Raw genomic sequence first — 27,441 nt, forward strand, 5'->3', positions numbered from 1 at the left:
GTTGAATGGATGCCCATCAATTGGAGAATGGTTGGGTAAATTATGGTATATGAAGGTTATAGAATGGAATACTATTGCTCTGTAAGAAATGACCAGCAGGAGGAATACAGAGAGGCTTGGAGAGACTTACATCAACTGATGCTGAGTGAAATGAACAGAACCAGAAGATCGCTGTACACTTCAATGCTGTATGAAGATATATTCTGATGGAAGTGGATATCTTCAACATAAAGAAGATCCAACTCACTTCCAGTTGATCAATGATGGACAGAAATAACTACACCCAGAGAAGGAACACTGGGAAGTGAATGTAAATTGTTAGCACTACTGTCTATCTACCCAGGTTACTTATACCTTCGGAATCTAATACTTAATGTGCAACAAGAAAATGGTATTTACACACATATATTGTATCTAGGTTTTATTGTAACACATGTAAAATGTATGGGATTGCCTGTCACTGGGGGAGGGAATGGAGGGAGGGGGGGATAATTTGGAAAAATGAATACAAGAGATAATATTATAAAAAAAATTACTCATGCATATATACTGTGAAAAAAAATTCTAAAAAAATTAAAAAATTAAAAAAAAATTAAAAAAAAAAATACACACCTTTAAGATAGCATATATAAGCTAGGAGCCTCAACCAGGATTGACTTCAGGAGATTTACAAGCCAGGATTCAGTCGAGCAGATTCACAAGCCAGAGAAGGCAGCTTAAGCTCTCAGAACCAAGACCACAGAAGGCCTCCAGAAAACTAGCAGAGCCCCAAGTGAAGGAGATAAGACTTTAACGGAAACAATAAAGGATTTGGACTTTAACTCCTATCTGCATTTGAGGTGATTATTATACTAAACAGAAAGGAAGGCTGCCTCCAGAAGCTCCCCAAGAAACCTGCTTCCAGAGATGATTACATTTTAGAGAAGAACATTACAACAAAACAAGCGAAAATAGTATGCTTTAATCCACATTCAATCTCTATAGTTTTCTAGATGCAGATGGCATTTGCCATCCAAAGTCTATTAGAATGTCTTAAATTACTGTTTTGCTGAGAAGAGATAAATCTATCATAGTTGATCATGACACAATGTTGCTACTGCTGTGTGCAATGTTCTCCAAGTTCTGCTTACTCAACCAGTACAATTCACATAAGTCTTTCCAGACTTTTCTGAATCATTCTACTCATTATTTCTTCAAGAAAGTATTCCAGTACATTCATATACCATAACTTATTCAGCCATTAGTCAATTGATGGGCATCCCTTTAATTTCCAATTTCTTAACAGCCAACTGCTACAAACATGTTGGTTAAAATCCTCCCATATCTTCAATAAAGTCTTCATGCCAACCTATGGCTAAACCTCCACTTCCTCCTTCGTTTCACTGCCAAACCTCCAGAAAGTGTAGCTTACACATGGCCTCATTTCTCAGGATCTCCTTCTTCCTCCTTAGATTGGCTTTTTCTGCCTTTGAGATAATCATGTAACTTTTACTTTCTTTACTAATATGGTCAACTATGCTGATTTTCCAAATATTTTTTTTCTTTCTTTCTTTTTTCCCCCCTGAGGCTGGGGTTAAGTGACTTGCCCAGGGTCACACAGCTAGGAAGTATTAAGTGCCTGAGACCAAATTTGAACTCGGGTCCTCCTGAATTCAAGGCTGATGCTCTATCCACTGCGCCACCTAGCTGCCCTGATTTTCCAAATATTAAACCAGCTCTTTATTACTAATATAAGTCCTATCAGTCATAGTTTGGTATAATCCGGCTATTATTTTCTTTAAAATTTTTACATCAGGGCAGTTAGTTGGCACAATGGATAGAGCACCAGCCCTGAAGTCACATCTGAATTCAAATCTGGTCTCAGACACTTAACATTTCTTAGTTGTGTGACCACTTTTTAGCTCTGTGACTCTGGGCAAGTCACTTAATATCAACCGCCTCAGCAAAAATTAATTAATTAATTAAAAATAAAATAAAATAAATTTTTTGCATCAATGCCATATCAGACATAAAACTATATTATAAGGCAGTAGTCATCAAAACCATTTGGTACTGTCTAGGAAATAAAATAGTTGATCAGTAGAATAAGTTAGGCTCATAAGACACAACAGACTATAGTTATCTAGTGTTTGATAAACCCAAAGACTCCAGCTTCTGGGATAAGAACTCACTATTTGACAAAAATTGCTTGGAAAAGTGGAAAACAGTATGGCAGAAACAAGGCACTAACATTTAACAGCCTATATCAAGACAAGGTCAAAATAGGTTCATGATTTAAACATAAAGGATGATATTATAAGGAAATTAGGACTACAAAGGATAATTTGTCTCAGATCTGTGGAAAAGGAAGGAATTTATGGCCAAAGAAGAACTAGAAAACATTAAGAAATGCAAAACGGACAACTTTGATTACTTTAAAATAAAAAGATTTTGTACAAACAAAACCAATGTAGCCAAGACTAAAAGGGAAGCAAAAAACTGAAAAAAAAAATTTCTATCCATGGATTCTAATAAAAGCCTCATTTCTAAAATATAGAGAACTAATCAAATTTATAAGACATGCCGTTCTCTAATTGATAAATGGTCAAAGGATATGAGCAGATAATTTTCAAAAGAAGAAATTAAAGCCACTTCTAGTCATATGAAAAAAATGCTTTAAATCACTATTGATTAGAGAAATGTAAATTAAACAACTTTGAGGTACAGTTTTTTTTTTTTTTTTTTTTTTTTTTGTTTTGGTTACATTATTTAAAGGGGAAAGTCCTTGAAATAAATGGACTCCAGTTTCCCACCAGTCCCGCCTCATCACTTCTCCACTAGGAAGGTATATTTGAATTCCCCCATGTAGGGGTTCTGGAAAGCAACGGTATGTTTTGTCACCCCAATTTGGGAGCTCTAGAAAGCAGAACACAACATATTCCTAAAGGGCTATCAAACTGTCCATACCCTTTGATCCAGCAGTGTCTCTACTAGGACTGTCTCACAAAGAGATCATAAAAAAGAGAAATGGCTGGGGCAGCTAGGTGGCACAGTGGATAGAGCACCAGCCATGAAGTCAGGAGGACCTGAGTTCAAATCTGGCCTCAGATACTTAACATCTCAAGCTGTGTGACTCTGGGCAAGTTACTTAATCCCAATTGCCTCAGCCAACCTCCCCCCACAAAAGACAAAACAAAAAAGAGAAATGTGTATTCAACAACAACAACCAACAACACTTTTTTGTAGTGGCAAAGAACTGGAAAATGAATGAATGCCCAGCAGTTGGGGAATGCCTGAGTAAGTTAAAGTATATGAATGTAATGGAATATTATTCTCTCTGGGTACAAATAACTTTCTTCATCACAATAACATTGGATGGAACCTGTCTGAATCACCTCATTGTTGATGAGAGTCATGTCCATCAGAAATGATCATCATATAATCTTCTTGTTGTCATGTATAATGATCTCCTGGTTTTGCTCATTTCAATCAGCATCAGTTCATGCAAGTCTCTCCAGGATTCTCTGAAATCATCCTGCATAATCAGCATGATTTCAGAAAGGCCTGGAGAGACTTGCATGAATTGATACACAAGAAGAAGAAGATTATGCGATGATCAACTCTGATGTCAATAATGAAATGATTCAGGTCAATTCCAATAGACTTAGGATAGAAAGAGGCATCTACATCCAGAAAGAGAACTTTTGGAACTGAATGTGAATCACCACATAGTATTTTCACCTAAAGTTGTTTGCTTGTTTTGTTTTTTTTTCCTCTCTCAAATTTTCCCCTCTTGATCTGTTTTTTTTCTTGTGCAGCAAGCATGATAAATGTTGACATATGTATAGAAGAATTGTATATGTTTTAACATACACTGGATTGCTTGTTGTCTAGGGGAGGAAGTAGGGGAAGGAAGGGAAAAAATTTGGAACACAAGGTTTTGAAAGGATGAATGTTAAAAATTATCTTTGCATACATTTTAGGAAAAAAAACTATTCTTAAAAAAAAATTTACATCATTATTCATTGGGAAATTGGTCTATAGTTTTCTTTTATCTGTTTTTTGCTCTTTCTACTTTAGTCACCAAAACCATATTGTGTTATAAAAGAGATTTAGCAGGATTCTTTTTATGCCTATTTTTCCAAATAGTTTATTTAGCACTAAAATTAATTGTTCTTTCAATGTCTGGTAGAATTCACTTGTAAATCCATCTAGTCCTTAAGTTTTTTCTTAGGGAGTTTATTTATGTCTTGTTCATTTTTTTTTTTTATGATTAGATTATTTCAGTATTCTATTTTTCTATTCTATTCATCTGGGCAAATTATATTTATGCAAGTATTTGTCCATTTCATTTAGATTATCAGATTTATTGGCACATAATTGGCAAAATAGCTCCTAATAATTGTTTTAATTTTATCTTCTTTGGTAGTACATTCACCCTTTTCATTTTTAATAATGGCAATTTGGCTTTCTTTCTTTTCTTTTCTTTTTTTTTTTTCATAAAACAACAGCTACTATCTGAAGTCAGGTTGAAGTCAGTTTTTCCTGATTCTAGGCTTTATCCTTTGGAGCACCTCATATTCATCATGCAAGTGTTCTTTATGTGATATAAAATCTGTTTCTCTGCTCTATTTCATTTGAGCTGAGACAGCTTTTGATTTCAAGTCTATTGTCTCTTTCTATACCATGCCGCTACTTCTTTATGGCTCATTTACAACTTCTTATCTATGATAAACTATATTCTTCCTTTAGACCCCAAATAAAACATTATTTTCCTCCCCTAAAAATCTTTCAATTTCTACAGAAATTTGCCCCCAAACTAGAAATATTTTTTCCTTTCACATATTTTAATTAAATAGTACTTTGTTCTCTTAGGCAAAATAAGCCTAGCTCTTTAAAGTTTACAAAGCATTTTACATATATTAACCCATTTGATCTAAATTGGTTTTTTTTTTTTTTTAATTGTATTAGTGCCCCCTACTATATCTTAAATTCTATGGCAGTAGGGATTTCTCTGTTTTCCCCTGGAATACATCATAATACTTTCTGCATAAAAAGTAATTAAATGGTAGTTATTTTTAAAGGAGGATGAGTTAGAATCCTCTGGAAACTACTGAGATGAAAGGTAACTCAGATTCTTATTAGCAGAGAATGTAGGGAATAATAATAGGAGAAGGATCCAAAAGAAGAAGCTTTATAAAGGGGATTGGTTGAAAAAAATAGGGATGTTTAGTCTAAAGGAAACAAAACTTAAGTAGAGGGGCAGCTATGTGGCGCAGTGGATAGAGCACCAGCCCTGAAATCAGGAGGACCCAAGTTCAAATCTGGTCTCAGACACTTAACACTTCCTAGCTGTGTGACCCTGGGCAAGTCACTTAACCCCAGCCTCAAAAAAAAAGAAAAAAGAAAAAAAAAAAAAAAGACTTAAGTAGGGCTTGAACATTAATTTCAAGTTCTTTCAGAAATAGAAGAGTTAAGATTGTTATACTTGGTCCTAAGGGCTTAAATAAGCATTGGGAACATGAAGAAAGGCAGATTTCTGTATCAAGTAAAGAAAACCCTTCATAACAAGTATGAAGCAGCGAGCAGTATAATGGAATAGACAGAATCAAGTTCAAATCCAGCCTCAGATATACAATAGGCAGTTAGAAAGACTGAACTAGAGTTCAGGAGAGAGAAAAGGCCAGATATAAAGATCTGACACTAATATAAATGGAGATGATAGTTAAAGTGATGGCTGCTTATTGGGTCAATAAGAAAAGGTCTAGGGAGAGGTCTAGTTTAAAGAAAGAAAAGAACCCAGTTTCAGGTATATTCAAAGTTAGGAAGACTGCAAAGACTAGCAAGGGATCTCAAGGAGCAGCTGGACAGGAAGGAGAAGCATGAGGGAACAGTACCAAGAAAATTCAAAAGAAAAAAAAAAAAGTTATTCAATATCAAATGCACCAATAACATTACAAAGAATGAAACTGATAAATGCTTATTACCATCATGGGAGTTATTCATGAGTCAGCTTTCTATGCATAGAGAATTACAGTTCAAATCCTGGTTCTGAAACTAACCATGAGACTTCAAGCAAATAATTTGTCTGTGACTCAATTTCCTTATCTATAAAGTAAAGGGCTTGAACTAGATTACTTCTAAGGTCCCTCCAGCTCTAAATGCAATGAAATCTAAGAAAGGTAACACATTATTCATACCTCATCCTTTCTGGTTTTTATAAGGAGATGTGAGTCATCTGCCCCTGTACTCACCTATTCTTCTCACCTGAATAGCAGATTCTTGTTAGGTTATGTTAGAAATAAATCTTATCATTCTTAAATAGAAATCAACTAAGTCATTGTTACACCAAATCACAGAAATCTGGAAAAAGAACCTACATAAAGTGCAGCCATAGAGCCACAAAATTCTTCTCCTTACCATAAGAGAGAAAGCCAATCTGCCACAGCGTGGTACTACAATGCACAGTGCTGATTCTAGAAGAAGACCTGAGTTCAAATCCACTTTCAGTCACTTACTATCTTTGTGAACTTGTTGTCTAACCTATTTGCCTCTAAAATGAGGATAATAATGGTTCCTGCTTCCTTGGATAATTGTGAAGACAAAAAAAAAAAAAAAAAAAAAAAAAAAAGACAATATTTGTAAAGTAATTTACAAATCTTAAAGCACTGTGTAAATGCTAGCATTGTTTTATTAATGTGGTTGTTCATTAGTATTTTCTGGCCAATCTTCCTACGCTGACCTAGGAAAATTTGGCAAATATAATTCTATTTCTTCAGAAAAAAAAGTTTATTTTGCAACTGAAAAAAAATCCTGAAACATTTTTAAAAATACTCATGCACAAGGCAGCAAGAGCTTAAAAAAAAAAAAAAAAAAAAAAAAAGTGGGTGCACAACAATTGAAGAATGTCTGAAAAACCCATGGTATATAAATAACAGAATATGGCAATGAAGTAAAATGATAAGAAAGGAATACAGAGAAATGAAGGAAAATTTGCAAGAACCACATGGTTAAAAAAAAAAAAAAAGTAATTTTACTCTTTATATACAAAAATATTTATAGCAGTTCTTTTTTAAGTGGCAAAGAACTAGAAATGGGGGGAGGGGGAAAAGGAGGAGAGAAGACCAGAAAATGGGAAATAGCTGAACAAACTGTGGAATATGAGTGTAATGGAATATTATTATACCACCAAAAAAAAAAAAAAAAAAAAAAGACAGCACAATTTCAGAGAAACCTGGAAAAATTTGTATGAACAGATGCAGAATAAAGTGAAGCAGACTTGGAGAACACTATGTACAATAACAAAATAACAAAAACAACTTTGAATGTCTTGAGAATTCTGATCAATGTAATGGCCAAACACAATTCCAAAGAACTTCTTGAAAAAAAGAATCAATGAATTCAAGATTCAGAATAAAGCATATATTTTCAGATACAGTCAACAAAGAAATTTGTTTTGCTTGTTTAAGCACATTTGTTAAAAGATCCTTGTTTCCCTAAAGGGGAAGATAGAAAGAAAGGATAAGGATAAGATAGAAAATGAACAGAAGACAACAGAAGAGGAAATAAAAAGAGGAAGAAAAAACATACAGGACAATTCTGAAAGCAAGCAAGCTATACTTATAGAAAGCCAGTATAAAATAAAGAATTATTTAAAAAAAAAAGAAATATACCATATTGTTCAATCAATGCCACAAAACAGATAAAAATAGATTCCAAAGAACCAAGGCCATAGTTGAGTTGAAAAAGATGGCAGTATTTTTTTCAATCAAAAAATTTTGGCAAAGAAAGCAACAAGGATAAAATCAAGAAAAGGGGAGAGGGGGGAGAGAGAGAAAGAAAAGGAATATGATACGGGGCAGTGATTCTATCCTTTAATGGCATATGGAATTCCCAGTGAAGGTATTCCCTCTTTCAATGAAATAAGTATTTCTTCTTTAACTAAGAATGATGGATTGCCTCAATCATGTGATCTGGCCAGTCTTCCTGACTCTAAGGAGCAACTTTTTTACCCACTACACCATGAATACTTTAAAAAGATAAGACAAGAAGACAATTTTGCCTAAACTGACCAAATTTGGAAAACTCGACTTGTTTTACATGTGGAATTCTAGAGATTTTTACTCACTGCCACTTGAGCTGAATCCATAAATCTCAGTCCAAAATAGTCACTTTCAATCAGGTCCAAATGGTACATGATCTGGTCAAAAAGCGCTTGTCCTTTGGCTTTTTTCTGAAATCGCGAAACATAAATTAATGTAAGAGTGTGGATTAACAGAACCCTTAGACTGAACAAAAAAGTAGATACAAATTAGTTATCTACAATATTTTTTAAAAAGCCCTATTTGCAATCACATTCAAAAATACAGTCACCAGCATCTATGAATGGACTGGGATTTGATTATTGAGAAGGCTTTCATAAAAGCTTGAAAAAGCAGACATAATTAAGTTTATAGAACTACTGCCCATCTAAACTAGTAGAGATAATTTTCTTTCCAGGAGTTCCCCAAACCATTTCAATCATGAGTTTAGACCAATTCATTTGAATTTTTAAAAAATCAACTAAATCAATAAGTGCTGAGCTTCTGTCAAATGCCTACTACTATGCAATGCATTATAGAGAATTTCAAATAGCAAAGCAGAAAGATTTGTGACCTTAAAGAACTTCTGACTTAGATTGGCTAGAATGACAGGGAAAGTAATGCAGAATGTTGGAGGGGATGTGGGAAAACTGGGACACTGATACATTGTTGGTGGAATTGTAAATACATCTAGCCATTCTGGAGAGCAATTTGGAACTATACTCAAAAAGTTATCAAACTGTGCATACCCTTTGATCCAGCAGTGTTAACTACTGGGCTTATATCCCCAAAAGACATTAAAAAGGGAAAGAGACCTATATCTGCAAGAATGTTTGTGGCAGCCTTCTTGTAGTGGGCAGAAACTGGAAACTGAGTGGATGACCATCAATTAGAGAATGGATGAATAAATTGAGGTATATGAATGTTATGGAATATTATTGTTCTGTAAGAAATGACCAACAGGATTATTTCAGAAAGGCCTGGAGAGACTTACATGAACTTATGCTGAGTGAAATAAGCAGGACCAGGAGAGCATTATATACTTCAATAACAATACTATATGATGATCAATTCTAATGGACATGGCCCTCTTTAACAATGAGATGAACCAAATCAGTTCCAATAGAGCAGTAATGAACTGAACCAGCTACACCCAGCTAAAGAACTCTGGGAGATGACTATGAACCAATACATAGAATTCCCAATCCCTCTATTTTTGTCCTCCTGCATTTTTTATTTCCTTCTCTGATTAATTTTACACTATTTCAAAGTCCAATTCTTTGTGTACAGCAAAATAACTGTTATACATACACACACACACACACACACACACACACACACACACATATATATATATATATATATATATGTATAAAATTTAACATAGACTTTAACACATTTAACATGTATTGGTCTACCTGTCATCTGGGGGAGGGGTAGAAGAAAGGAGGGTTAAAATTGGAAAAAAAGGTTTTGCAATTGTCAATGCTGAAAAATTACCTATGCATATATCTTGTAAATAAAAAGCTATTTAAAAAAAAAAAGAACTTCTGACTTAACAGAAAGTTTGAACAATTAATTACAAAATATTATTTAATTAACAGTTATGTGCTACTTACTATAGATTTTAAAGATAGGTGTAAACAGGAAAAGCTTTACAAAGGGGTGAGATAAGATTTAAATTGATAGTAAAGAAAGGACAGGGAGTTCCAGGTACAGAGGAGAATGAGGAAAAGCAGAGAAATGTGAGTAAGTGATCAAAATGTGCAGGGAATAGTAAAGAGATGACTAATGGTAGTACAAGACTAAAAGTGACAGAGTCTCCAAGTTAAAAAGAAAGCTCTTTAGTCCAACTATATCCAAACAATAATTTCCCCTATTACAAACCTAATGAGTAATCATTATTCAAAGGCTACTGAGGAAACATCTATATATTTAGGCTGCCTATTCCATTTTAGGAGAACAAGTAAGGGGGAAGTCTAATTGTCAGTAAGTAAACTTTCATATCAGCCTTGAATCTACCTCTCTCCAACTTATACCCAGCACTCATAATACCCAGAGCTCTCACTCTGAGGTCAAATGGAGCAAGTTTTATTTATTCTATACAAGACATCCCCTTCAAATATTTGATCACAGTTACCACATCCCTCCTACCTTCAAATCTTCTCTTCTTTAGGCAATTCATGCTTAGATTCCTCAAAAGATCTTTATATAATCTCAAGATTTTTCAGCAATCTAATCATACTCTGAACATTCTCCAAATTTGTAAAAATCTTTCCCAAAACATAATGCTTAGCACTGAACATAGGATTTGAAATGTGGTCTGACAAGGGTAAATCACAAGACAATAGTATTATCAGTTCTCAGATGATGAAATTGAAACTATTTCCACTCATATGAGTGTTCCAAATCACTACTGATCAGAGAAATGCAAATTAAGACAACTCTGAGATACCACTACACACCTGTCAGATTGGCTAAGATGACAGGAACAAATAATGATGAATGTTGGAGGGGATGTGGGAAAACTGGGACACTGATACATTGTTGGTGGAGTTGTGAAAGAATCCAGCCATTCTGGAGAGCAATTTGGAACTATGCCCAAAAAGTTGTCAAACTGTGCATACCCTTTGACCCAGCATTGCTGTTATTGGGATTATATCCCAAAGAAATACTAAAGAGTGGAAAGGGACCTGTATGTGCCAAAATGTTTGTGGCAGCTCTTTTTGTTGTAGCTAGAAACTGGAAGTTGAATGGATGTCCATCATTTGGAGAATGGTTGGGTAAATTGTGGTATATGAAGGTTATGGAATATTATTGCTCTGTAAGAAATGACCAGCAGGAGGAATACAGAGAGGCTTGGAGAGACTTAAATCAACTGTTGCTGAGTGAAATGAGCAGAACCAGAAGATTACTATACACTTCAACAACAATACTGTATGAGGATTTATTCTGACGGAAGTGGAAATCTTCAACATAAAGAAGATCCAACTCACTTCCAGTTGATCAATGATGGACAGAAATAACTATACCCAGAGAAGGAACACTGGGAAGCGAATGTAAATTGTTAGCAATACTGTCTATCTACCCAGGTTACTTATACCTTCGGAAGCTAATAATTAATGTGCAACAAGAAAATGGTATTTATACACATATATTGTATCTAGGTTATATTGTAACACATGTAAAATGTATGGGATTACCTGCCATGGGGGGGGAGGGGGGAGTGGAGGGAGGGAGGGGATAATTTGGAAAAATGAAAAAAAAAAAAAAAAAAAAGACAATAGTATTATCATTTCCCTAGTGCAGGACAAAGATGGTGATAGCCTTTGAGGCTGCCATATCACTCTCGGCTCATCTTAAAGTTCTCTGTCTTGAACTTAATTCACATTAGAGACATGGGAAAATAAGGTTATATTGTATAAACATCGATACAAGATTAAAGCAGTTGATAATTGTAATAATAGAAAAAGGTTAGAAGGGTTTTTTTAATAATTAAATTTTATTCTTCCAGTTAAATGTTCCTTAAGTAAATTATACTAGAAATCTATCCAGCCAATGATATCACTGGAAAGATTTGATAGAATGCTCAAAAAAAATTTTACGTGTCTTGAAATAATGGTTGTCAAATATGGGTTTTAAAACTGTCCTTTTTTTTTAAAATAAGAAAATGTGGAGAAATGTTCTTTTCCTCCTCAAATTTTCCTAGAAACTATCATGTGTCTCTTTTTCATTATCATTAATCATAGCTAATCTTGAATTAGCTAGCTATATCTATAGCCTTCTCTCCCTTTTCTCTTTTCCTCCTCTAAAGTAAAATGTCAGATCCTTGGGACTGTACCATAACTTATTTTTTTTAATACGAATGCCTAGCAAATAGAAGGTTAATATTTATTGAATTGGCAGGGTTTTTAGCCATTGTTCACTGACATTCTGAATTTACTTAAGACATTAACTTTCCTTCACAACCATTTTAACCAGATTTCCTTAAAATAGGCAGGGCAGGGGTAAAGGGGAACCAATTCATGAGTTTTTAAAAAGAGTAGCTGTTTAGGAAAGGCCAAGTTCATTAAGCACAATTCAAAACCAAAATGCTTATCTCTTGGCATTAAAAAAAAAAAAAAATTGACAGTTATAACACTGGTTTTTCACAACTTATCTAAGAACTGACATTTATAGCACTTTATGAATTATCAAGCAATTAACATCTAATTTGATTCTCACAAAAACCCTGTGACATATGATGCCATTACAATTACCAACATTTAAAAAATACTGTTATCAAGATTCAGAGCCAGAAAATTATTTATCTTAAGATTTAAAAACTAATAATGTAAATAATGCTAAAAACTAATAATGTCAAGCTAAAAATGAAAATCCCAAATAATTACTAGAATAAAAATGCAATGAAACAAACAAAACTAATGCAAACAAGATTAGAAGGGAAGCAACAAACTGGGAAAACATTTTTACATTCAAAGGTTCTGATAAAGGCCTCATTTCCAAAATGAGATATAGAGATTTGACTAATTTATAAGAAATCAAGCCATTCTCCAATTGATAAATGGTTAAAGGATATGAACAGACAATTTTCGAATGATGAAATTGAAACTATTTCTACTCATATGAAAGGATGTTCCAAATCACTATTGATCAGAGAAATGCAAATTAAGACAACCCTGAGATACCACTACACACCTGTCAGATTGGCTAAGATGACAGGAAAAGATAATGATGAAATGTTAGAGGGGATGCAGGAAAACTGGGACACTGATGCATTGTTGGTGGAGTTGTGAAAGAATCCGACCATTCTGGAGAGCAATTTGGAACTATGCCCAAAAAGTTATCAAACTGTGCATACCCTTTGATCCAGTAGTGCTACTACTGGGCTTCTATCCCAAAGAGATATTAAAGAAGGGAAAGGGACCTGTATGTGCCAAAATGGCAGCCCTTTATATAGTGGCTAGAAACTAGAAATTGAGAATCAGAAATTCTCTTTCAATTGGAGAAACTAGAAATTCTCCATCAATTGGAGAATGGTTGGGTAAATTGTTGTATATGAATGTTATGGAATATTATTGTTGCATGAGAAATGATCAACAAGATGATTTCATAATGGCCTGGAGAGACTTACATGAACTGATGTAAGCGAAATGAGCAGAACCAGGAGATCATTATACACTTCAACAACAATACTCTATAAGGATATATTCTGATGAAAGTGGATATCTTCGACAAGGAGAAGATTCAATTCAGTTCCAATTGATTAATGATGGGCAGAATCAGCTACACCCAGAGAAAGAATACTGGGAAATGAATGTGGACTACTTGCATTTTTGTTTTTCTTCTCAGGTTATTTTTACCTTCTAAATCTGATTTTTCTTGTGCAACAAGAGAACTGTACAGATCTGCACACATATATTGTATCTAAAATATACTTTAACATGTTTAACATGTATGAGACTGCCTGCCATCTAGGGGAGGGGGTGGAGGGAAGGAAGGGAAAAGTTGGAACAGAAGTGATTGCAAGGGACAATGTTGAAAAATTACCCAAGCATATGTTTTGTTAATAAAAAGCTATTTTTAAAAAATGAAACCCAGGACTTTATGACTATAAATTGTGTTCTTTTCACTATAATACAGCTGCTCAGGAAGCTTGGCAATTAAAAGTATTGATATGCATATATCTTATTAGGTTTAATATCTACTTGCAAGGGCAGCTAGATGGTGAAAGGAATAAAGCACTGCCCCTGGAATGAGGAGGATCAGAGTTCAAATCCAGCCTCAAATACTTAGTAACTGTGTGAGCCCGGGAAAGTCACTTAACCCCAATTCCCTCCCCTCTTCTACTTGACTTTGCTCATAAAAAAATTAATTTTAAAATAATGCATTTCATGTTAAATTTTGCTTTTTATCGTTCAAATTAAATCCAAATATTTTTGTATACTTTCAAATGATAAATCTAAAACAAAATATACAACAAATGAATTTGAAAGTTGAGTCTTAAATCAAATTCCCTTTCATTGAAATCTTCTTTAAAAATTATATTTGATATTAAATTTAAAAGGTTTTATACATATGTTTTCGAACTTGACAAAAGTGTGGATTTGTTTTGTTTGTTTGTTATAAGGACCTTCTTTTCACCTTTTCACTTAAGGGAGCTAGCAATACTGTTCCCATGAATAAAGAAAAGAAATAAGATTGTAGAAGCATATTTAAAAATGGGGAATAGAAGACAATTTAAAAGGAAACTGCCAAGAATAGCAGCTTAGTAACAGGATAATTTCCATATATTTCAAAAAAACAAGTTATATATAATAGAAATTTTTACTTTCTCAAAAAAAAATCATATTTTTCTCTTGTACTTTGTATACAGAAATGTTCTCTTTTGGTGTTAATTTAAAAAAAAAAACACTTTAATTTTAAAAGATTAGGATAAGTGACAAATTGTCATATTCCACACATGAAGAAATGCAATTTTGTTGGGTAATATAATTAAAAGAACACTCATAGCTCTTTCATCAAGCTATAGACTTCAGCCAAGTCACTTGACATCTCTGAATCTATTTTAACACAATAGTGAACTTTATCAGTATGGTCACTCCCTCCACTGATAAAGATTTCTACCTATCCATAATGCAGCATTCCGTGTGATTTTTGTCCATGTTCTTTTTGAAAATCTTACATAAAAGATCTCCCCAATGTGACAGAGGACTTCCTATAGTCCCCCTGGTCATCATATCTTCTATAAAATGAGGATGTGATACTATATATTACATTATTTCTAAAGGTCCTTGCTGTTTATACTCTATACTCTAGAATTCTATGATTCAATCAATAAGCATTTATTGCTTACTATGTGCCAAAAACTGTTTTAGGAAAAAATTTGAGGGCAGTTATTGCCCTCAAAGAGCTTATATTCTAGAGGACAACAACATAAGTATTCAAAATAAATATAATGTACAAAGAGAAGGGCACTTACAGTTGGGAGAATCTGTCTATATATTAGTGTCATTTAAATTCTGAAGGAAACAAAGGGTTCTAATATGGAAGGTGTTCAAGAGGGTAGCAAATGTAAAAGCATCAAAACAAGACAGGAAGTGTGTGAAGAACAGCAAGGACAATTAGGGTGAACCAGAGAAGCTAGACTGCTACTAGTCTTGACTAGGCATCCTTCCCAAAGTAGTCCTCTTGTACTAAGGATAGTAGATTATAGCTGCAGAATTTTGTGTGAAGAACAGCAAGGACAATTAGGGTGGACCAGAGAATCTAGACTGCTACTAGTCTTCTGGATATCCTTCCCAAAGTAGTCATCTTGTACTAAGGATGGTAGATTATAGCTGCAGAAATAATGTGTACTTTTCAAACATACTCAATATGTTGATTTCTTTTACTTGACTGCAAACATGTTAATAGGAAGGGGGTTTTACAAAGGGATTGAAGGAATACAATATAGAAAAAGAAACATTCTAAGTAAAAGCACCTGATACAGTGTAATCACATATCAAAATATTTACAATCTTTTGCCCTATTAGAAGCCCACCTCCTTACTATCGCTGTTTGTATCTGGGGCTATCTCCAAACATCCTGATCTACATCTGGCCACAGGATCTAGATGGCTCCACATAAAGTGAGGCTGATAATCTTGCATAGCCCTCCCTCACTTAAATCCAATTCACTGCATATCAAGGCATTGCCTTCCTGATATGATGGTCCCCTCTGAAAATAAAGGACAAACAATTGATTCAAAGTTCAGTTTCCTTCTAGCTATTTTACTTGCTTTGCTATAATTTTATTTTTTTTAGTTCACTTATTTCATGCTGTACCAGTTCACAGAAATCTTCCTGTGTTCTCTGAATTAATCATATTCATAAATTTTACAAATGATGAGCATCTACTTTTTGTTTCCAGCTCTCTATTACCACTGAAATAAAGCAGTCTTTAAAAGCCTCAACATTTATGTTCCATAGCAGAATCACTGAAACAAAGGATAGGAACCACTTCAGTCACTCTTTACAATTCCAAAGTGAAATCCAGAACAGTTGGATTAATTCATAGTACCACCAATAGTATATTAATGGGGCCCTCTTCCCTCACTAGAGTCTACCCTTTGTTGTTATCTTTGCCATTTTGCAAATCAAAACTCAAAGGTGATTTGATATGCATAATCCCTTATATTAGATATATATGGAGCAAATTTTTTTATGGTTATTTAGTGGTAGCTGTTCTTTTGAAAATCATTCCTATCCTTAAGGAATAGTTCTTGGTCTCTAAATCTCTCCTTTCAGACATACCTTAGACTAGAAGTTGTATGTTCACCCTCCCTCTTCTCCCATCCTATAAAGCTTTGTGGGATTTCTCTCGATCCCAAGTTATGTTCCAGAGTACTTTTTTCCCCCTTGAAAACATAAGATATTCTATTAAGTAAAGCAAAACTGAAAAAAAAAAAAAAAAAACACATCAGAAAAGATGTTAAAAAATAGACAGAACAGCTAAATTAACCTTACATTAAACTAATCCTATTCCAATTTCAAGGGATGACCAAGTGTACTTGTTGTGCTGAAATTACTGATAATAAATGAGCCAAATAGCTACATATCAAAATATGCTGATTTGGTAACACAATGAAGGATTTAAGTATCTATAAACATTTAGAAATTAATGCTTCAAATATTACTAATATGGCCTTGGTAGCTACTCTTCATTAACAATTATCTTTTGTGATAGTATACTATTAATAAGCCATTCCAAGGAAGACTGTGGAGTGAGACATTTTTGTAAAAGTAAAAGCTGATAAAAAGTGACTATCAAAGGCAGTATTTACAAAAAAGGGAAAATGGATATAAAAAGGCAACATACAATTTGAGGGGCATGTATACTAGCATTTCTTAAAATGTCCAGGGATGCCGCAGAACCCTTTTGGATGGTCCACAAGGTCAAAACTATTTTCATAATAACAGTAAGACATTTTAAAAGTTTGAGAGCTACTGATAAGAACAATAAAGAGAAGAGGTATCATGGTTTATTTTTATCTTAATAAGTATCAAATAGCAGATATTTTCTTTTTTGCTTTCTGGCTCTTATAAAAATCCTTGAGAAGGATCTGGATATATCTATATGTGATACTCTAGGGACAATTATAATATTTAGTTGTTTTCTCCCTATATAAATAGCCAAATCATTACTATTGACATCTATTTGCAGGAGTGCTACATATTTCTTTCCTTAAAAAACTAATAGATATAACAAAGATTTAAGACAAAAGAAATGCCCCAAAAGGCATACTTAGTAGGGTACTTTGGACTCATAGCACTATATCAGGTAGCTGTAGTAATATTTCCCAGATGATTCAACTCTAGGTTTTCATTCAAATTATTAAAATTATATTCCTTGTCATGGCCCACAAATTCCACCTTTTAAAGAAATGGTATTAAACAGTATCACTGAAAACAAATGACAAAAATAACTGAACATAATTAAAGAAGTTTTCTATTTCCCAACCTCTTATAATTTCCTTGCAATTCCTGTTATTTTTCCTGCTAAGTTCCCAAGAGGAATTGCAAGCAAATTATAAGAGATTTGTTTTTCAACTCAATTTATAACAAATCAAACAAGATACCAACCAAGGAAACGCATGAAAAGCTTTCTTTAGCTAAGAAAGTAGTCCAAACAGGAGCCAAAAACTATGTCTAGACTTGTTTTACTGTATAAACTCTGTGTGGCTTTTAAAGCCCTTCAACCTAGCTTCTTTCTACCATTCCAACATCTTATTCTCCCCTCCACACACACTCCTCTATCTAGGCTCCATGCCTTCCAATGCCCTCATGCCTTAAATATTCTCTTAAACATAAGGAGGACATCCTTACCTCTACTTCCTAACTGCTCCAGCGTTCTTCATGTCTCAGCTAAAAACCTATGTTCTTAAAGAAACTCTTCCAAGTGCCCCCAATGACTTCCCTTGGAGATTACCTCTCCATGTTTTCTCCCTCATTAGAACGTATGTGAACTCCTTAAGGGCAGAACTTTTGTCTTTCATTGTATACCCAGCACTTAGAAGTGTGGCATATGGAAAGAAAAAAAAAGATGACACAACAATTATTTTCTTTCATAAAGTTCCAGTTTAGTAACTTAAAAGGCTTCCTTGATACTAAACAGATAAGTAAAATAGCAAAGTATAATTTGGAAAAAAAAAAAAAAACAACACACACACACACAACATTAAGGATAGCAAATTTCCTTAAAGGAAAATAAGGAATGCTTTGGGAAGAGACAGCACTCCAAAAGAGCCTTGAAAACTGAGTAAAAAATCAGTATAGGCAAGCTGGAGCACAGAATGGCATTCAGGCTCCTGAACGAAGATGCAGAAGAGTGTGTAGAGAGAATGGCTAGAAGACAAGACAAGATTTTAATGGCTTAAATGCTACACGAAAGAATACATACTAGATGACCTTATTTTTAGAGACTATGTCATTTCACAAACCATTAGAGCTAGTTATATAATTTTTTTAAACCTGGCAGTTATAAAATTTAAAAATGTTAAAATTATTCTCCTGAGATTAGCTTTCTAAAACACCCCTTTTTGTCCCTTTGTAGTACCACAAGCAGGACATGTGAGATCGGACAATTTCCAAGAAAACCACTGGATGTAGTTCACAACTTAGGGCTATATAACCAAAAAGTATATATCATAAAGAGCGAAGTACTAGCCTATTTTGGTATGCTTAAATATACTTTTTTAAAACATTTTAGTTAATATTTTCTTCATCCTCTCAGGAAAGCTGAGATTAATAAGCAATTTCTCAAAATAGCCCTATGAGGTATGACTCCATTTTATAATGAAAGAAATTGAACTTCAGAAAGGTTAAATGAATTTCCCAGATTAACATTGTGAGCATATGTTTGAGATGACATACAATCCCAGGTATCTCAATTCTTAAGTGAAACATGTTGCTTCTCACTAAATTTTGAGGAGACTTTAAGGTCCAGCAAAATATCGTTTAAATGATATTTTACTCCTTTCATACATTTCCTGAAAGCACTTTATCAGTCATTAGCAAAGAGGAAAGATATGTCTTTGAATTTTGATCATAATTGTGCTAATAATTACTATTGTTTGTGATTGGAATTTTGTTGCCTCTCAGTGTTTATTTACTTTTTACTTGTAGTCTGTTTTGTATCACTTTTTGTTTCTTTGAATTTTTTATTATTGTTGTTCTTTACTGCTAAGTAAAATTCCATAATTTGTGTAGCCACTCCATAGTTGCTGCACACACATTTATAAAAGGTGGTCATCCAAAAGAAAAAAAATGGAAAGAGCCCCAGATTACTTCCTGACAAAGTGTTAATGGACTTAACAAGACATATATATTGGGACATAATCCATATGGAAACTAATATTGTTTGACTATGAATATTTGTTACATGAGCTTTTTTTCCCTCTTTTCCCAATGCAAGAACAAAGAAAACAAATGCTTGTTAATTTTTATAAGTGCTACATTTAGAGTTAGAGGATAAGAGTCCCAAATCTTCAACATCTATGTGATTTTGAGTACCACTTTTCTGGCCTTAGTTTCCTCACCACCTGCAAAATAAAGAGGCTTGAATCATATGCCTCTTGAGATCCCTCTAAACTGACAATTTTGAAAACCTATGATTTTCCAGGGTCAACACAGCACAGGAGTCTTTTCATCTGCCTTATTGCCATTCAAAATGCTCCATTTTCCAATTCATCCATATGTGGCTCTTTTTTCCAGGGAAGAGGGGTTACATTAATATCATCCATCTTAATAAGCTGTGGTCCCTGTATTTACTCTCAAGAAGACTTCTACAATTCTCTATAGGCTTTTTAAAATCAGGCCTACCCCAAAATGCCAGTTCCAGTCACTTATCTGGAAGTGCTCAAGTCATACTATCTCTATTACCAGTCAAGAAGATGGACACAGAGGTGTCCTGAACAATGTAATCACTTGCCACCTCAACAAACCTTTTTCTAGTCACTGATAATGTTTGGATTTATTTCTACTCAACTCTATCATAATCTTCCTATCCTAACTCTGAACCCCTACAGGACACTATACACATCCCAGTCATTATCACTATCTCTCCCAATGCAATTCCCTCCAAATGTCCTAATTCAGACCTGCCCATTCCTTCCACTGTGCTCTCAGGCATGCCTGTTACATAATTTTAAGAAACTTATATAAGATATACACCTCCTTTCCCATCCCTTCCCTCTCCTGGTCTCACTGAAATCTGGATCTCTCCTGATGACAGGGCATTCCTGGCCAAATCTTCCAAAAGCACTTTCACCCTGACTCCCAGGTCATAATGTGGGAGTTAAAAGTACTCCCTCTTCCCCACTGGCAAACTATTTATCTAATATACTCAAATAAAGCTCTCTTCCTTTGGAATTCATTCAATCCATATTTATCATCCAATTGAAGTTCTGGTAGCTATCTTCTACTGATCCCTGGAATAGTTTTCCTTATTCCTAAATGACTTCAAAGTCTGGCTCACAATCACCCCCGTCTCTTTCCCTATCCTAACACTTGCCCTCAAATTAGGGGAATTAAACACAAATATTGATATTCCCTTAAATAGCCAACTTCTAGCTTCCTCAAGTACTCAATTCCCATGTTCTCCAGGGACCCTACTTTTGCTATAAACAGAGATGGTTATACCCTTTCATCCACAAGTATTCCATTTCCATGTTCATGAATTCTAAAATTTCTTTATCAAATCATAATTTTTTTTCATTTCATATTTCCATCTGCCTTATCCCTTTTCTTTCTCTTTAACATAGTCTCCAATCCTTCGAGTCCTCAATTTTTTCTCAGGCCATTACCCGTGCAGTGACTATATTCTCCCTTCCCTCCCCTCAACCCAATGAATCACTTCACTGTTAATTTCTTTGCCTCTTATTCTGAGGATCATGGTTTGTTAAACTCCAAATCTGATTTACTTCTCCTATCTACCTCCTTTATTGCTATTTTTCCACTCCTACTAAGAATTGGGGAGAAAAAAAAAATCAAGCAAATATACTAAATAGGTCTATTTCAGATTTTTTTTACATAATCTTATCTGGGTCACTATTAAGTAAGGCAATCCTTTTATACCTTCTTAATTGACTCACCATTTCATCTAATTATCTTGAAACTCCTTCTACTCCTTATCTCACTTCCCTTAGATGTCTTCTACTACCACCTTCATCCTAAGTGTGGTGAAGAGGTACTTTTGTTTGTCAAGACAATCTCCAAAAGCATAGCTTTGGATCTCATTCAATTTCATCTTCTCCAACAGATTGCCTACTCTACCATACCCTCTCTCTCACATATCATAAGTTTCTCCTAATCTATTGGATGCTTCTCTCTTCTGCCTAGAAAACACTTGTGTTTTCCCATTCTTTAAAAAATAAGTAAAATAAATACTTGCTGGATTCTTGATTCCCATGCTAGCTAACATTCTGTATCTCTCCTCCCTTTCATGGCTAAACTCCTTTAGAAAGCTATCTACAAATCGGTACTTTCACTTTCTCTCCCTTTTCTCTTTTGAATGTCTTCCAATCTCATCATTGAATATAAAAATGTTTTTCCCAAAAAAAAAATCAGTTATCAGGGATCTTTTAATGGCAAGATTTAATGACTTTTTCTCAATCTTATTGCAGACAATCCTAAACACTACTGATTACCCACTTCTGCTAAAATACTCTCAAGATTTTTGTGACATTGTTTCTTTAGCTTTCCTACCTGTGCTGGCCACTCCTCTTCAGTCTTTTGCTGGATATTCTAGCTTACCTTCTAAATGTAAGTGTTTCCCAAGGATCTGTCTTGACCTCTCTTCTTTCTCTATACAGTCTCCTTTGATAATCAGATCAGCTCCATGGATTCAATTATCATCACTGTTAAAATTTCAAATTTGTATATCCAATTCTAATCTTGTTTCTCCCTCTCAGCTGCTTAGAGTAACTAAAAGTAGACATCTAACACTATTAATATTGTCCAAAACTAATCTCATCATTTTCTATTGCAAACCTCCCTTTTTTTCAAAATTTCTTTTATTTTTTGTTGAGTTTAAAAGTTGTTTTTTTTTCTTTTTTTCTTTTAGGGGGTGTAAAAGGGAAAGGTATCTTTAGGGTACCTAGTTAAGTTAAAGAGGGTTTTTTTTTGGGGGGGGGGGGAGTCTTCCTCTTCCTCTTAAAGGCCCTGTCAGTCACCCAGGCTATTTATATTTACTTCAGTGTCATTCTCAATTCCTTACTTACCTTCACTCCATATATCCCACATATTGTCAAGTCTTATCACTCCTATGTTTACAACATATATGCTTTTCTCCACTTATAAAATCACCATCTTAATACAGACCCTCACATCTATACTATAGCAAAAGCTGACTCATCTGCCTGCTTGCTTCAAGTCTCCTTTCATCCATTCAGCTTACAAAGTAATCTTGTCACATGCTTCTTCAATAAATTTTATTAGCTATTGGCAAATACAAAGCGCCTTCTAGTTTGGTTTTAAAATCCTTTATAACCTGGCCCCTTCTACTTTCCGATCTTTTTATACCCTGTTCTTACTGCCATGCAGTCATCAATCCAATAACTTGGGTTTATTCTTCTAGCCCAAAAGTCACTCTTTCAGTCAATTCTCTGTTCTGTTCTTTAGTGGTCCTCCAGGGGTGCAATTCTTTCTCCTTATCTCTGCCTTTTAATTACCCTGCTTTTTCTCAGATGTCAGTCAGAACCATCTTCTTAAGAAGTTTTTACTAATCTCCTTTATCTTAGTGCCACCTTCACTCTGCAATTATCTTCAATTTATCCTATAGATATCTTGTTTGAAAATAGTCATTTTAGTTCCTTGACAAGTTGTTGGTTTTTTTTTGTCTCACTTTCCCCAGTATTTAGCATAGAGAATAGAATATAAATCTTAATGCTTGCTGACAAATTTGCTCTAGGAACAGTCATCAAATCATAAGAATAAGACAATAAACCCCTGTGGCTTCACTTGGATTTCCCCAGAAAAGCTCCTTTCTCTAGTCCCCACTCTCTCTATGTGTAATATCCTCCTATTAGAATGTAAGCTGCTGACTTCCAGCTAATATGACTGACCCAATGCAAGGCAGACCACCTTGCCCTGAAAGTCTCTAGTAAAGATTAAGCAACCTTAGTAAAAAAACTTGAAATCCTCTCAAGACCGAATAATAGTCAAGAAATTTAATAAGTAATTTTAAAAAGCACACTTATTCTCTCCCAGAACTCTTCAAAGAAACAGCCAGAAGCACACTGACAATAGGAAAACCTGGCCAAAAAAAAAAAAAAAAAAAAAAACAGGTTAAAAAAAATAAGTGTTCTCCCTAAGGGGACCAGAGAAGGGAAAAGAACACGCATAACTTGAAAGGTTCTGTGTCAGAAAGCATCCAGTTGAGATATTTATTTAAGAATAATCCCAGTGTGGTCAAAAAGCTCAATAAGTAGGATCTTTGGGAGCCCTGAGGCAGAGTATAGCTAGTGCTCTATAGCCAGGCCCAGAGGTTTCACGAACACTCTGACTTTAGATATCACAAAGAATCTAGAAAATCTAGAGCTCTAAATATCAAGGATCCAGAAGATCCTAACGCTAGGAGATGAAGGTCAGCATAGAACACAGATGATCTGGGGGAGATCTGGGGGAGATCCCACAAAAAATACAGCAAGAAACAGGTCCTGATCCTAGCCTAACACTCTACTTTAGTAATTAAAGCTAGAACAATGAATAAAAACAAAGACAACACCAAATAACAATAAGAAGTTACTGTGTAACAACTATATATATACTCAAGGAAATCTATAAAAAAGTGAACTTTTTTTAAAATTATAGCTTTTTATTTACAAGATATATGCATGGGTAATTTTTCAGTATTGACCCTTGCAAAACCTCCTGTTCCAACTTTTCCCCTCCTTTCCCCCAATTCTTCCCCCAGATGGCAGGTAGACCAATACGTGTCAAATATGTTAAAGTATATGTTAAATACAATAAATGTGTACATAGCCATACAATTAAAAAAATGAACTTTCTTACAAGGATTACATGAACATCCAGAAAAAAAATAAAGCAAGAAATCTATTATGTGGAAAGAAAAACTGTACAGGAAAAACTGAAAGGAGAAAAAAAAGAACTTAGAAGAGAAAGTAGCAAAACTTACCCAAGTTAATGCTCTCTGAGAACAAATGAGACAACAAGAAATAGCAAGAGAAAATTAAAAATTGGAAAAATAAAGTCTGAAATTTCATATACACACACACAAATATTAGACTCTGAAGAGCCTAAACACTGTATTTGAAGAAATAATAAGTGAAAGCTATTCAGATCTACCAGAACTGGGGACACACAACATTGCCTCTTAAGCAACTAGGGAATCACTGAATAAACTATAGCATAGTAGTGTTCCAGAATAAAAGAATGTTATTTTATTCTATGAAATAGCAAGAGAGATTTCAGAAGATTCTGGATAATATGAACTGATATGGAGTGGAATAGACAAAACCAGGAGAACAACGTATATACAATCATAACACTCCTTGACTTGGAAGTTCTGGATTTCAGCTATAATATTCCTGGCAGTTTTCTTTCTTTCAATTTCTATTATTCCTCCAAGTTTAAGGTCCAGTGATTCTTATATGTCTTGAATTTATTTTGTAGGTCATTTGTTTTTCCTAAGCGATATTTCTTATTTTATTCTTTTTAATTAATTAATAATTAATATTTCACAGTTAACTTCCATTTGCCCAATAAAGTTTCTTCAGTAATGTTTTGTACCTTTTTTTATAAAGTAGTCTTTTTTTCATAACTTTCTCGCATAATTCATTTCTTTTCTAATTTTTTTCTATCTACTGCTCTTAGTTTTTAAGATTTTGGGGGGATCTTTTTAAAATTATCTTTAACTTAACTAAAAATTATTAGTCCTATTAGTGTCAAATTTGCCTTTTTCTTTTAAGCTTTAATTGTAGATGTTTTCAAGTTATAGTCTCAGCCACTTTACCATTCCTGGGTGCTGGAACATTCCCCACAACTGCTACCTCCCTGACCTCATGGCCAGCTTCTATACTAGTGTCTACAGACCTCTCTCTCTTCCTAAGCTGACCTGGGCAAGATTAATGATTGACTTTTTTTTAGCTTTCCCTATCAGAATTCAGTCCAACACATGTGACAAAAAAGGTGTGTTGGGCAAGTTGAATAAAAATGTTGACCCTCACTCACTCCATCATCCTGACTCTACCCTGCCTTCCTGCTGTTTTGCTTCTTAATATTGGAAAGACTAAAACTGTCTTTAATTACAGTGAATATGAATTTGTCTAGAAGAAAAAAAATATTTTAGTCAACTTGACTAAAGCTCTAAACATCAAAAATCCAGAAGATAGTAACAATGAATTCCTTGATGAAGATAATCTGCTCCTGGAACAAGAGGCAGTCCCTCCCAATTCTATATACTTTTCCTTAAGAATGGAAACCTCTCAAGATCTAATTCAGTTCCAATTGATCAATGATGGACAGAATCAGCTGACCCAGAAAAGGAACACTGGGAAATGAGTGTGAACTGTTTGCATTCTTGTTTTTCTTCCCAGGTTATTTTTACCTTCTGAATATAATTCTTCCTGTGCAACAAGAGAACTGTTCGGTTCTGCACACATATAATGTATCTAAGATATACTATAACATATTTAACATGTATGAGACTGCTTGCCATCTAGGGTAGGGGGTGGAGGAAGGGAAGGGAAAAGTCGGAACAGAAGTGAGTACAAGGGATAATGTAAAAAATTACCTATGCATATGTACTGTCAATAAAAAGTTGTAAGAAAAAAAAAAAAAAAAAAAAAGGATGGAAAGCTCTTTCCTCATCTCCACCCCCCTCCTCTTCTTCCTGGGTTCTACTGTTTACATATAGCAAATATAACTAAACACATATGTGTGTGTGTGTGTGTGTGTGTATATATATATATATATATATATATATATATATATATATATATATATATATATACACACATTCATATATGTATATATATTAATTTCTTCAATCTCTTTTTTTGTCTTGTTATTATAGTTAACTACCATTTCTATAACAGCAGTGATGATATAATAAGTATCCCAACTACATGTCCTTCCTTCATGTCTTTTCTAGTTTTTGGTGACTTCCTTAGATTCCCCTATTTATTTCTTTAGATAGTTCCATTTTTTTCCTTCTCAGTGGAATGATTTATGTATGTTATCTTTTTTTTAATAGTTTTACTGATGGTTTTTGTGTTCACATGATATTCACATGCATATATGGATGGACATATGTAGTGTGTATCTATTCTCTAACCAATGAACACATTGTTCAGATCTGACAAAATATACAACACACTTGATGACACTGCATCTCAGGCCAGTGGACTTGATTTTTATATTATGCCTGAACTTGATGACCAGGAGAGAGTGAAGCTCTGCCTCATTTAAATCCAATTCACACAAGTCAAGACATCACTAATGTGATGTCATTGGTCTTCTTCAAGAATGAAGGACAAAAGGGGGCAGCTAAGTGGCACAGTGTATAGAGCACCAGCCCTGAATTCAGGAGGACCTGAATTCAAATCTGGTCTCAAGACACTTAACACTTCCTAGCTGTGTGACCCTGGGCAAGTTACTTAACCCCAGCCTCAGGAAAAAAAGAAAAAAAAGAATGAAGGACAAAGGGCAGCTAGTGGTGCAGTGGATAGAGCACTAGCCTTGAAATCAGAAGGATCTGAATTCAAATCTGGCACCAGCCCTGTCAAAAGGATCTGAGTTCAAATCTGGTCTCAGACACTTAACACTTCCTAGCTATATGACTCTGGGCAAGTCACTCAACCCCAATTGTGTCAGCATTAAAAAAAAGAAAAATAAAAAGAATGAAGGACAAACAAAACAAGTTAAAATACCATTTTCTTGAGGATGCCTTTCCTAATCTTTTAATTCCTACTGTTCTCTGTTGATCATTTCCAATTTATCCTGCATATAAGCTTATTTGTGTTATTTCCCCTCCTCCCCCTTAAGACTGTAAGCCATTCAAGAGTAGAGACTGTCTTTGTATCTGTAGTACTCAGTACATAGTAAATGTTTACCAACTAATCTAGTACAAGCTACAAATGATTTACTGATTCTACAAAATGTAGTACTCATGTTATTATTGTTCCTATTTGTAACTGCAGCTTCATATTAGGAGATACCGTATCCTTGTGCCTAAGTTTCTCCTCCAGTACAGCTTCACATGGCAATGAGGTGAGAATTGCTTACAAAGAGCCTTTATGTTGGTCATTTAAGTGGTCAATTTTGGGGGATTTGAGGGAACTTGCCTCCAATAGTAAACAGCTCTGTTTTACATAAATTGT

At 34.3% G+C, this 27,441-nt stretch overlaps 1 protein-coding gene across 2 annotated transcripts in view; it reads right to left on the reverse strand.

The window, feature by feature from the left end:
- The window catches only part of EPB41L5 (erythrocyte membrane protein band 4.1 like 5), a 127,205-nt gene that overhangs the window by 78,347 nt on the left and 21,417 nt on the right, over positions 1-27,441 (reverse strand). For both annotated transcript variants that reach the window (XM_074301804.1, XM_074301805.1), the window contains exon 3: positions 8,108-8,212. In XM_074301804.1, coding sequence (XP_074157905.1) covers positions 8,108-8,212 — 105 coding nt within the window. The remainder of the gene's footprint in view (positions 1-8,107; positions 8,213-27,441) is intronic.

Source organism: Sminthopsis crassicaudata, chromosome 3, assembly GCF_048593235.1.
Source record: "Sminthopsis crassicaudata isolate SCR6 chromosome 3, ASM4859323v1, whole genome shotgun sequence".
NCBI lineage: Eukaryota > Metazoa > Chordata > Mammalia > Dasyuromorphia > Dasyuridae > Sminthopsis > Sminthopsis crassicaudata.